A 12,500-nucleotide genomic window follows, 5' to 3' on the forward strand; every position below is an offset into this window, starting at 1 on the left:
CTCCTTCTCCCTCTCCCTCTCCTCTCCCTCTCCCTCTCCTTCTCCCTCTCCTTCTCCCTCTCCTTCTCCTTCTCCCTCTCCCTCTCCCTCTCCTTCTCCTTCCTCATGTTCTTTTCTTCCCCTCAAGGACACTTCCAATCAGTCACCTTCCAATCAGTATCCAAGCTCTTTGGAGAGACTTCCGTCTTTTCTAGCACTCTTGTGTTGAAGGATCTCCAGCTCCTTTAAACTGGCCTTGCCACATCTTTACTTCTGCTCAACAAGTGTCCACACTTCCATCCAACTCAGATGAAATAGACAACCTTTACTCTGCACACTTTGAGCTCATCAATCTCGGGAGTTAATTACATAAACCAACACAATGGTGCAAGATTGAAACTATATAAATATATATATATATAAACATCCCTGCCGCATAAATTAACACCAATCTTAGTTTGCAGACACGGCCATTTCAAGAATTTATGGGCCGCATTACGTGTCTCACAGTGTGTTGGAATGGAGTCAAGAGACTGAGACACACACACACACACACACACACACACACACACACTGGAGTCAAGAGACTGAGTGGATGTGCAGAGCAACTCAAAACATCATGCTGCTCGGACTGGCTACGGAAAAACACCCCTCTGCTACTTACACAGAACCCGACCAAGACTTATCATATTTTTTAACCTCTGAAGAAGTACATACATTGATTTACTTAAGTAATCATTGTTAATCCATGTCATTTATATGCCTTCACAATGGCAGCTCGTGGCGTACGAAGGTAGAGGGAGGAAATGGCCATGAAACGTGGACGGGTGAGGTAGTGGAGCGTGACGGATTATGTTGCAGTAACGAATCACATGGTACAATACTTTACATGAGGAAGCATGGCAAACCAAAGATGAAAAGATGGACTGATGAGGTTCATGACAAATAGCGAAAAGCAGGATCTTTCTGTCCCTCAAAATCCGGTAAAACTAGGATTAGTTTAATGGACATAATTACTGTTTTCTGGCTTCTGTTCGGCTCCCAGTGGCCACACTTGAACTTGGCTCCTGTTGCTTAGCGGTTTCAAAGGATACGTTTTTATTGGGAACTGAAAGGAATCCTTTGCCTTAGCCTCAGGTTTGGGGTCAGTTGTCCTGGTTTTCCAGTGGACAGAACATGAGGGCAGGATGATGACCCCTGAATGACCCCTGATCAGTGGCCTGTGCAGTGGCCTCAGGCTGTTTTTGACATCATCATCCTGCGACCTGTCCACAGCAGTGGAGTGAGAGCAACCGCGTCATGCAAACGGTAGAAGCAGCAGCAGCAGCTACAGCAATGGGAGCAGCAGAGCAGCACTTTTCTCGCTCACTCTAGCGCCCTCTTGTGGAGGGAGGACTCACAGATGTTGAGTCCGCACTCACAGATAAAAAAAAATAAGAGCCAGCTGCCCTCTGCTGCCCCCTCCCTCTTTCACTGTGCCACCCGCCGGGCCGGGGCACTGACCTGTCTGATGCCAGGGCGACAGGGTGCCAGCGCCAGCGCCGGCGCCTCTCCTGTTGGACTTTGTCCCTTGCGGGCAGGCCAGTCCGGGCAGGGGCCAGGCGGAGGGCCCCGGAGGCTTACGCAGAGTGACGGGGGCCGAGTCTGAGACTGCAGGCCCTATGGCTCGTAACATGGGGAAGGGGAAGGGGAGAGGAGAGGGGATAGGGGAGAGGGAGAGGGGAGAGGGGAAGGGAAAGGGGAAGGGAGAGGGGAAGGGGAAGGGAGAGGGGAGAGGGGAGAGGGGAGAGGAGAGGGGAGAGGGGAGAGGGGAGAGGGGAGGAGAGAGGGGAGAGGGGAGAGGGGAGAGGGGGGAGAGAGGGGAGAGGGGAAGGGGAGAGGGGAAGGGAGAGGGGAGAGGAGAGGGGAAGGGGAAGGGGAAGGGGAGAGGGGAAGGGGAAGGGGAGAGGGGAGAGGGGAGGGGGAAGGGGAAGGGAGAGGGGAAGGGGAGAGGGGAAGGGGAAGGGGAAGGGAGAGGGGAAGGGGAGAGGGGAAGGGGAAGGGAGAGGGGAGAGGGGAGAGGGGAAGGGAGAGGGTAGAGGGGAGAGGGGAAGGGATCGGAAGGGTAGGGGGGGGGGGCATTTATTATCCATCACGGGACCCCCCCGCACATAGGAATACACAAGACAAAACTTCTCACACAAACACACTATAGACCAAGAGCACAGAGAACCTCTACCTCTGCACCAGTCCGATCGGCATGCACAAGGGAGGCAGACTGCTTTGGTGATGAGATTGTGTGAGGCTGAAAACATGAGCCTTGTTCAACAGCGTACTCTGCCAAAGGAACAGCTGATGCAGAACGTAAACAAACAATGAATACAATGGAAAAACGGTGGTGGAAAAATCCCAACTCTTCTCAAGATCAGAAGAGTAAGAACCAAGCCAAGAAGCAAGCACAAGCAAGGGCCGTCATGGTGTAGACTGAGAGACAGGCTGGGAGTGAGAAAGCGATGCAGCTTGGCGAGAGAAGACCACCCAGTCTCTTCTCCCCCAGGTCGATCTTATCCGAGTGAAACGTGTGCTTTTAGAGATGCATTGGTTGTTTTTTTGTTTTATATAAATCTGAAAATTCTGCTCATTGTGATTGTATTTATCACAATATGAGACGGTGGACAATTTTGTGCAAGGAAGGATTGGTAACTGGTGAAAAAAAACACATTCGGGATTGGTAACTGGTGCAAAAACTTGAAATGAATAAAAGTTCAATGTACATTGAAAATGGAAGTGAGACCGTGACATACAGCTTGGACTAGATCAAGGGTGGTGAAGATGAAGGTCAGTGAAGATGACTCCTCAGGCATATCTACAACACAATAGTTGTTTTCCAATCTCAATGAGCTTCCTTCTGTGTTGGCATGACATATGACATGGACAGCTCTTGTGTGTGAACACTAAACTTGATTTGGTAGATGTTTAGAGGATTTTCTTTCTTCAATTCTGTTCTACCCAACTACTCTACTACTCCTACTAATCTACTCTAACTGACTTTTTTTTCCTGATGTTGTGCATTAAAGGTATAATCAGCAGTTCTACATGGGAAGATGCGTGTGTGTGTGTGTGTGTGTGTGTGTGTGTGTGTGTGTGTGTGTGTATTAAAAGCTCACATGCACAAGTGTGTGAGTAGGGGCTAGTGTGTGTGTGTGTGTGTGTGTGTGTGTGTGTGTGTGTGTGTGTGTGTGTGTGCATTAAAGCTCACATGCACGAGTGTGTGAGTAGGGGCTAGTGTGTGTGTGTGTGTGTGTGTGTGTGTGTGTTCGGTATAATTGGATTAGCTTGTGTATATTTACGAGAATGAATGTATTAGCGTGCACATGCATAGTTGTGTATGGATGACTGTGACAGTGTGTGTGTGTGTGTGTGTGTGTGTGTGTGTGTGTGTGTGTGTGTGTGTGAGAGAGAGAGAGTGATCAACAGAGTGTAAACTGATAAACAAACATCATTGGGGTGGGGAATAAACATTGCAGGGGGAGTAAAGACGAACCAAAGCGAAGGACGAACATAAAAACAGGAAGATGAAATGGAGAGCTTGTGCCTATGAACATCTATGAGGATACACATCACTTTACACTGGCCCAAACCCCACATCTATGAAGATACACATCACTTTACACTGGCCCAAACCCCACAGCTGGGATGAGGATACACATCACTTTACACTGGCCCAAACCCCACAGCTGGGATGAGGATACACATCACTTTACACTGGCCCAAACCCCGCATCTATGAAGATACACATCACTTTACACTGGCCCAAACCCCACAGCTGGGATGAGGATACACATCACTTTACACTGGCCCAAACCCCGCAGCTGGGATGGAATCGGATGGAATCCACTACCTGATGGGTCTGTGCCAGTATAGTTGATGCTTCTAGCTGCCATGTTGGTCAGACCCATCATTTGGTCTTGAAGGCACAGTGTAAGAGTGTCCTTCTTTCTTACCTCAGAGTGGTTCGCTGATGAGAAGGGTTTTGGGTTTTCAAATGGAAGTGTATGTGTGTCTGTGTTTGTGTGTGTGTGTGTTTGTGTGTGTGTGTGTGTGTGTGTGTGTGTGTGTGTGTGTGTGTGTGTGTCTAGTGTACACAAGAGAAATGTTTGTGCACGTGTGTGCATATGCATGGGTGCTGTACATGAGTGTGTGCATTCCATACTTGAACTTGTGTCTTTCTGAATCTATATTGGGTATATAGTGAGTGGATATGTGTGTGTGTGTGTGTGTGTGTGTGTGTGTGTGTGTGTGCGTATACTACAGTCTCGCTCCTCCTGTCCTCCTCACCTCTGTAGTTGATGATCTCCGTGCCGAGCACCGGGGTCATCTCCAGCACCGTGATGAAGGCCTTGTCCATGGAGGTGAGCGGGAAGGGGGACATGCGGTGGCGGCGAGCAACCTTGGTGATGTCCACCGCACTGTGACCTGGAGACAAGCAGGGGGCGCTACAGTCAAACAGCTGCACATGTGTGGATCTGTCATCTCTCTTTTCTACTCTTTTATTTTCATCACAGCAAACCCGAGGGGGGAACACATCAACACTAACAATCCTGACAATGGAGTCGAGCCTGGAGCAAATGTAAATTATTGCTGACCAGGCATCCCTCGGCTACGTAATACATTATATCTGGCCTTTCGGCAGTCTGTGTCATCTTCTGAGGAGGCTCCAAGATATATCTGAGCCAGAAGAAAGAAGCACTGTATCTTTGGTGTTGCTTCAAAAAAAAATGCTAAGAATACAACTATACTATTCACTATACAAATAATAAAATAAGACTCTTGGCATTTGAGTGACCCGTTATTTAAAGGGCCTACTTCCGTATGAAAGACTCTGGGCATTTAAGAGTGGTTATACTCTGAAGTATGGAGCTAATACAGAGTAGAGGTGGGAGAAAAAAGAAATCGCTACAGTGTTTATTTTTCGGGACAATATTATATGGACACAACGACATCAAGTATCGCAATATTTATTTATTTGATATTATGATTTTAATTTAATTTTGATTAAGATGCCATTATACCTCGTTATTGTCTTACTGCGCCAAGATAGCTGCAGAGACTCCCAGTATACGAAACGTAATACATGGGAGAAATAAACTGCATTGTATCACAGAAAAGAATCGCAATAATATCATATTGTGACCCAAATATTGTGATGGTATCGTATCATTGCCACTGTGGCAATTCCCACCCCTTACACAGAGACTTTAGGTTTGCCATTGAAAAAAAACGAAATCGGCAACATTTTACTGAAAAATAGAACCTTGGCATGAAACACGTACAGTATGTTGAAATTAACTTAGGACACTGACAAGAGTTCCACTGAACTGAAAGACCAATTATCCACAAGCTTCCAATAAAGACCATTTTTTTGATCATAACATTTGTAAACTTATTTTATTTATGTTAATTTTGATGTTTTGTTGTTTATTCTGATGTGCTTTTCAATGACAATCTTTTCTTTGTTTCTGCATGTCAGCCTTTTTCAGTTTTTTCCCCCCCACTCCGACAGTCTTTTTTCTATGTCAGTACTTTTCAATGTCAACTTTCTGTCTCTGTTTTGGCGTGGAAGAGCAGGAGTTTGGTTGGAGAGGCAAGAAATACATGATTTGCATAGATCCATAGCATAACATAGCATGCTAAGTTAACAACAAAGGGGGCGTGGCCTGACATGGGGGGAGCAACGAGAAGGGAAATCCCATGGCATCAGTTCAATGGGGCTTCTCATCAACAAAGGAACGACAAAGGGCCCTATTTTGACTCTGAAAACGGCTGGCGGAAACGGCCTATTACGCCTGGGCGGGTAATTAAAACTCTGCATGGAAGCAGTTCAGGAATAAGGATGGATATCAGAACGTGGCTTAGTAAGAAAGAAACAAAACACCATAGAGACCAAAACACCATAGAGACCAAAACACCAGAGAGACCAAAACACCATAGAGACCAAAACACCATAGAGAGCCCAGCGGAGACCTGTAGCCCCAGCAACAGCAATGCTATCGCCCCAAACTTCATCTTCTAACAGATCGCTCAGTGGTTAGAGTCGTTCTAATTCTATTAGACCTACGTTCGGAGTGCTCCCATTCACTAAATTGTGCAAGGACACACAGGTTTAAAACTGACTTCACCACTGCTGTGAAATAAATGTATCTGACCTTGAAACAGAAGTCTTGTGTTGTTATTATGCAGCCTTTCAGAGGCATCTGCATGGTTTAATCTATGCATTTCATTAAACCTACCACCAGACTAATTTAAGGTAGCGGCCTGGCAATCTGCCCCAACTATTCTTATTTCATATTATGGCCATGACGCAGAAACACACGGAAAATGTAAAGTAGTAATTGTTTGCATCTAGTCAAAAAAGCCACTATATTGCAGAAATGCAGAAACAGGCATAGCAGGATGATAAACCCCCTTGCCATTTTATAACTGCCACCTCAGTCTCTTCAACCTGGCGCCGGGCCTGGATGATAGAGGTGTGGACAAAGTCGTGACTCCTGTAAACACAAAAGCATGCAACGGCTGATAATCTTAGAATATCACATGTTTAGGATATATTTAGGATATGTTTAACTGGTACAGTTAAACAATAAAATCACTCAGCAAAAGAACTGAGGCAGAGAAATATCTTAATGAACGAAAAAGGGGTTTAACAGTTAAGTTACCGAGAAACCGTCGGACATGACAGAATGCTCTATCACTCATTGACCTAACTCTGTATAGAGGCGAAATTAATGAACGTCAAGAGAGCAAAGCGAGATGGTTTGAAGCCTAAATCCGTTTTGAATTTGCAATGCTGTTCATTACAGTAACAGTCAGCTCATTACAGTTAGGCAGCGCACATGTCAACTCTATTCAACTTGCACACTGTTTCCCTGTAATAACATTACTATCGTTTGTATCTATCTACAGAATACACACGTGTGCACACATAGCTTGTGTTTAAAACAAATCTTGAAGAATACACCAAGAGATCTTCATAAAATTATTAAAATTAAAATATTAAAAGTATTATTAAGATCATATCAGCTGCGCTGCTGAGACAGAAAGGATGAAATGGTTATGGTATTTAGCGGATGCATCTGTCCAAAGTGACCTAAAAACACATTGGGGAAAAAACTATGAACCATTACATTTACATTTACATTTAGTCATTTAGCAGACGCTTTTGTCCAAAGCGACGTACAAGGGAGAGAATATTCAAGCTACGAGCAATAGAACCTGGTGTAACAATAAATAAATACTACTTTACATAAGAAATATAACAAAATGAAATAAAAAAGAAAGAAAGAAGTGCAGAAATGTAACTGCTGTAATTGCAAGTTACGCACTAGTCGAAGTGCCAGTTAGGACAGGAAGTGCTCTCTGAAGAGTTGGGTCTTCAAGAGCTTCTTAAAGGTAGAGAGGGACGCCCCTGCTCTGGTAGTGCTGGGTAGTTCATTCCACCAACGTGGAACTACAAATGAGAATAGTCTGGACTGCCGTACTTGCACAGACGGCACTGCCAAACGACGCTCACTAGAAGAGCGCAGCATCCTGGGTGTAACATTTGCCCTTACAAGGCATTATGCACATTACGACAAAATGCTTATAATGGTATTTTATGTCAGATCGTAAAATGTGTAGTAAAAGTAACAATAATAATAACTATGATAATATTAAAATGGTAGGGCTTGTAAAAAACTGCAAATGAGAATTACATTAGAATTACACAGAAGCAGTTGTAGCTCAAACTGGACAGTCTTGAGGCCATGTGCTAATACTGGCCAGTACCACTAAAGAGAGCTCCAGAGACTGTTCTGTGACCGGTCAATGTGTTCTGTGACCCGTCAATGTGTTCTGTGACCGGTTAATGGATCAACTGATGTGATCTTTGTTTGAAGTCTATTTTATGTATTACCTTGATGTAGTAGGCTAGACTAGATCAGCTAGCCTATCACTGTTGTTTTTTTAAATAACCGCTGTATTATTGAATTACTGATGCTGGAACATGGACATCCAAAGAAACGAAAGTAACGATGAACAAAATGGCTGTAACATGACAAAATGGCTGTAACACAACAAAATGGCTGCCCGCCATAATGGAGGGGCAGCCATTTCTAAAAACTACACCAGTCAATATGGAGCAGTCAATATGGCTGACCTGAGCAAAGATAATGGTGGAAGATCTAGGAGGCCAGAAAAGTTGTACAAGGTAGAGGCGGGACAAAACCCCCATTGGGGGTTCTGATTGGATAGACAAGGCCGTGACATCTGTAAAAGAGATCTGCTGCTTCTTCCTGGTGTCAGTAAGCTTTTGCAACTTGCTGAGATCGTATGAGATTCTCCGCAACCTGTTTGCCTTGGGATGTCATTTGGGAAGTTTTCGTCTCCATGACACCACATGACCTACTTAGGCTTCCATTGCAACATGTTTGGCTATTCGGTAGTTACTGGCAAGTGTAGGCTTGGTGTCAGATTGTCAGATGATATTTGTTGCCCATTCAACGTATGTGGTAAGAAAGCAAAACCTTCTTTCATAGGACAAACCGATGACATCCACGTAATTGCATAGGTTATGATATGCAACGGCCGACTACTCCTGTGACGCAATCACATTTACCGTTTGTCTTTTAGCTCAGCGGAACTCTTCAATGCCAATGTTCTATTTTTTTATTTCTTCTTTTTATTTTCCCATTCAGTGCCGATTTAAAAAAAAAAATGTAAATGGCAAACTTAAAGTCTTTGCATTAGGTCCATAGTGATGAGAGAAAATAGCAGAAACATTGCTATTAAAGTATAATTAATAATAATGATTAATATATTTTGGAGTGTGCAGCTATTTATACAATCAATCACAGAGGGAAGTCCATCCTGAGCTGCATCCATCTTGTTAGCTAATTACTTGTCTTGTCTCATGTGCATTGAAAGCCACAGTGTGTTTTTTAGGCCTGTCAGGGTACTTATGGAATGTTGCCTTAAGGGAATGTCAGAACGCTATCACATCACGGACTGTCAGTGTTCACACGTGCTAGGGAACAATATTATACATTTGTCAAGTATGAGTGATGTTTGTGTGTTTGAAAACCACTTACTGGATCTCAAGATGTTCTCTTTGCTGCTACAGCGCGACTGAACCTACAGAGAGAGACAGAGAGAGAGAGAGAGAAAGAGAGGGAGAGAGAGAGACAGAATGAGAGAGAGAGAGAGAGAGAGAGACAGAGTGAGAGAGAGAGAAAGAGAGGGAGAGAGAGAGACAGAGTGAGAGAGACAGACAGAGAGACGGAGGTAGGAAGGGGGAAAAAAAAACAAGAGATGCAGACTGTGTGAGACAAAAGCTAGGAGCTCCATCCTCTGCCCAGAGAGGATAGCAGCATTCCACTGACTGGCAAAACACGGAGCGGGCTGCTTGTCTAACACACACACACACACACACCAACACACAACCATAAAGAGAAAAGCGGAGTGGCTGGTCAGTAGGCCACACCTGAACACCATCATCACCACCATCATCATCATTATCATCATCATCATCATCATCATCTTCACGATCATGGCCACATCAGAATACCCAAGACCTGAGATCTGTAAGTCATGCAATTACTGAGCTGTGGATGAATAAAACTATTCAACAATAATTAACATTACATACGCCCTTTAATTAACATACATCCGTATGCTCTCTAGCTGTGCTGTACTATCGGTAAGATGCCTATGGTAAAAGCCCAGGATCTAACAGTACAAGACGTTGATGATGATGATGATAATAATAATGACTCTATGACTGCTACTACCACTACTATCACTACTACTACTACTACAACTACTACTACTACTACAGCAAGTACTATTGATCGACTACTGGTAAAGATAGATCACAGTAATAGGAACAAAGGTAACCAACGCAACAAGAAAAGAGCATGGAATCAGAACTCAACAGAATCATTCAGCACAATGGGCTCCCTTTAGGCCAAGGATACTGGCGGCCAGGCGAGATATGGCAGGTGGAGAGTGGCATGTGGCAAGTGGAATGGACTTGCCCATCTCTCTCCCTCCGTTCCCCTGTCCCTTTTCTGCTCCCGTCGAAAAAACATGACCAGTGAAACACCGCCCCTCCCCCCCAGTTCACCTGTGATGCCAGCCGAGTAGCCCTGGCCTAGGGGGCTGAATGCAAATGCTCAAGTGTAAATGTTGGGCAGTCAGAGAAACCCCCGACTAGCAAGGACACGTACAAACTCAAAGACAACGCCAATGTGGTGGAAAGAGTGAGAAAGAGAGAGAGAGAGGGAGAGAGAGAGAGTGAGAAAGAGAGACAGAGAGAGAGAGAGAGAGAGAGAGAGAGGAAGAGAGAGAGAGAGGAAGAGAGAGAGAGAGAAAGAGAGAGAGAGAGAGAGAAAGAGAGAGAGAGAAAGAGAGAGAGAGAGAGAGAGAGAGGAAGACTAGAGGACTAGACGAAGGACAGCGTAGGAAAAGGATGTGACACTGAGGCAGCAGCATGGTCCAACTAGAGCTAGCACACTTTCAACAGGCGTCTGAAAGACACGGTGTGTATGTACGGTACAGAGAGCACATCCACTCAACCAAAACCAAGAGAAGAGCAACCACAGAGCCAATAACGGCGACGCAAACATCGATACACTCCAGCACAAACAAAAACAAGAAGAGACAAAACAAACAGGAGCGCTTGTATACTACAATGAAAAAATGCGGAACAAATGACAACCTCAACAACGACAAGAAAAAAGGAAAAAGAAAAAATAAAGTCAGAAAAAAGGAGAGCGTGACTCGGAAGAATTCGCAAAGCCGTGTTTGCGGATGGGAGGCGGCTCCTTTTGGTGGGGGGGGGAGGGGGGGAGAAGGGTTGGGTTGGTCGGAGGGGAATAGTTACTCGCGAGTCGTAGGTCCTATGGCCCAGCCGATCATCTCGGATGCCCGCCAACCTAGAGTGGAGCTTCGGCACGGACAGAAACAACAGGGTTTTTTACGACAGACAGGGCAGAGGCAGCGCTCCCAGACACAACAAACAAACAAACAAACAACGACAATGACAACAACAACAACAACAACAACAACAACAACACAAAGCAACAGCAGCAGCAGCAAAACTGTCCTCAGACAAGTCGCACAACAAACCCCAACAATTGAATACCAAAACAAGCCAAATCACCACAGAGACACTACAACTCAGCCAAGAACCAGAACCGGTATGATGAACCAAGGAAGAGGTCAAAAATAAATGATGATTTTGTGTAAAAACAGAAGCTTTGCCATAGCCAGAGGTATGGAGGGAAAGGAACGATGTGGTGCGGCACAAAGTGAACGACACTCAGAGTCTGCAGAGACAGTCTTCAGTTTGGAACATAACACAATAGAAGCTAACCAAAACACATTTGTCTTCTTGGACACAAAAATCAACTAAGGTACTTGGAGGAGCAGGAAAGGTATATATATATATATGTGTGTGTGTGTGTGTGTGTGTGTGTGTGTGTGTGCGTGCGTGTAAGAAAGACAGAGAGAAAGAAAGAAATGGCGGGAGGGTGGAAATGAAAGAGATTGTAAGATGAAGGAGTGTGATGGTGTTTGATGGAGGAGTGTGATGGTGTTTGTACAGGAAATGTGGACTGACTGAGTGTGTGATTGTGTGACAGTTGTACAAATCACTGTGTGTGTGTGTGTGTGTGTGTGTGTGTGTGTGTGTGTGTGTGTGTGTGTGTGTGTGTGTGTGTGTGTGTGTGTGTGTGTGTGTGTGTGGGTGTGTGGGTGTGGGTGTGTGTGTGAAGGTAATGTCACAGACAGGCAACTTGGCGAATCAGAGAGCTTTCATATGAAACATCAGTAGCTCTCCCGAAAGCTTCATATGTGAATGATTAACGCAATGAGTGACTGAGGGAATAAATGATGGATGATGATATATGATATTGTTATCACGCTCTCGCTATAGAATTTATACACACATGATCACACACACACACACACACACACACACACACACACACAGACATAAACACACACACACACACACACACACACACACACACACACACACACACACACACACCAGGAGGTCATGAGTCAGCTGATGGGATGGAGAAGATGAGGTATGTGTGGTGCAAGGAAGAAGCCAACACGACATTAATGATGCATAAATTATTCAAAGTGCTGGACCTGATCCAATGAGAAAGGCCCCTCATATGGCTAAACCAATCAGAGGAGACTGATGGGGAGTAAATGCTAGGTAGTAATGAACATAATGTGATTTTAATGTAATGTGATCTGTTTTTAGTGAATGTGTTTAGTCAAGCGCAGGATGAAGCATGATTATGTGCATCTGTGTGTGTGTGTGTGTGTGAAAGAGAGAGAGAGCGTTTATGTTTTTGCGTGTCCAGCAATATATAGCAGTAGAGATTGGGGCTGTTTACCTGGTCCAAGGTAGAGTACCTTGACTTGAGCGTGATGACCTCATCCAGGTGTGCCCTGAACTCTCTCCGAGAGGCCTGGAGAAAGCCACAGGA

The 12,500-nt window shown here is 44.8% G+C and overlaps 1 protein-coding gene across 1 annotated transcript in view; it reads right to left on the reverse strand.

Annotated features, from left to right (window-relative positions):
* gphna (gephyrin a) overlaps positions 1-12,500 on the reverse strand; it is a 91,172-nt gene that overhangs the window by 22,777 nt on the left and 55,895 nt on the right. The window contains 3 exon segments of the mRNA XM_031579794.2: positions 4,297-4,434; positions 9,084-9,126; positions 12,408-12,482. Coding sequence (XP_031435654.1) covers positions 4,297-4,434; positions 9,084-9,126; positions 12,408-12,482 — 256 coding nt within the window.

Source organism: Clupea harengus, chromosome 14, assembly GCF_900700415.2.
Source record: "Clupea harengus chromosome 14, Ch_v2.0.2, whole genome shotgun sequence".
In the NCBI taxonomy this organism is placed as follows: domain Eukaryota; kingdom Metazoa; phylum Chordata; class Actinopteri; order Clupeiformes; family Clupeidae; genus Clupea; species Clupea harengus.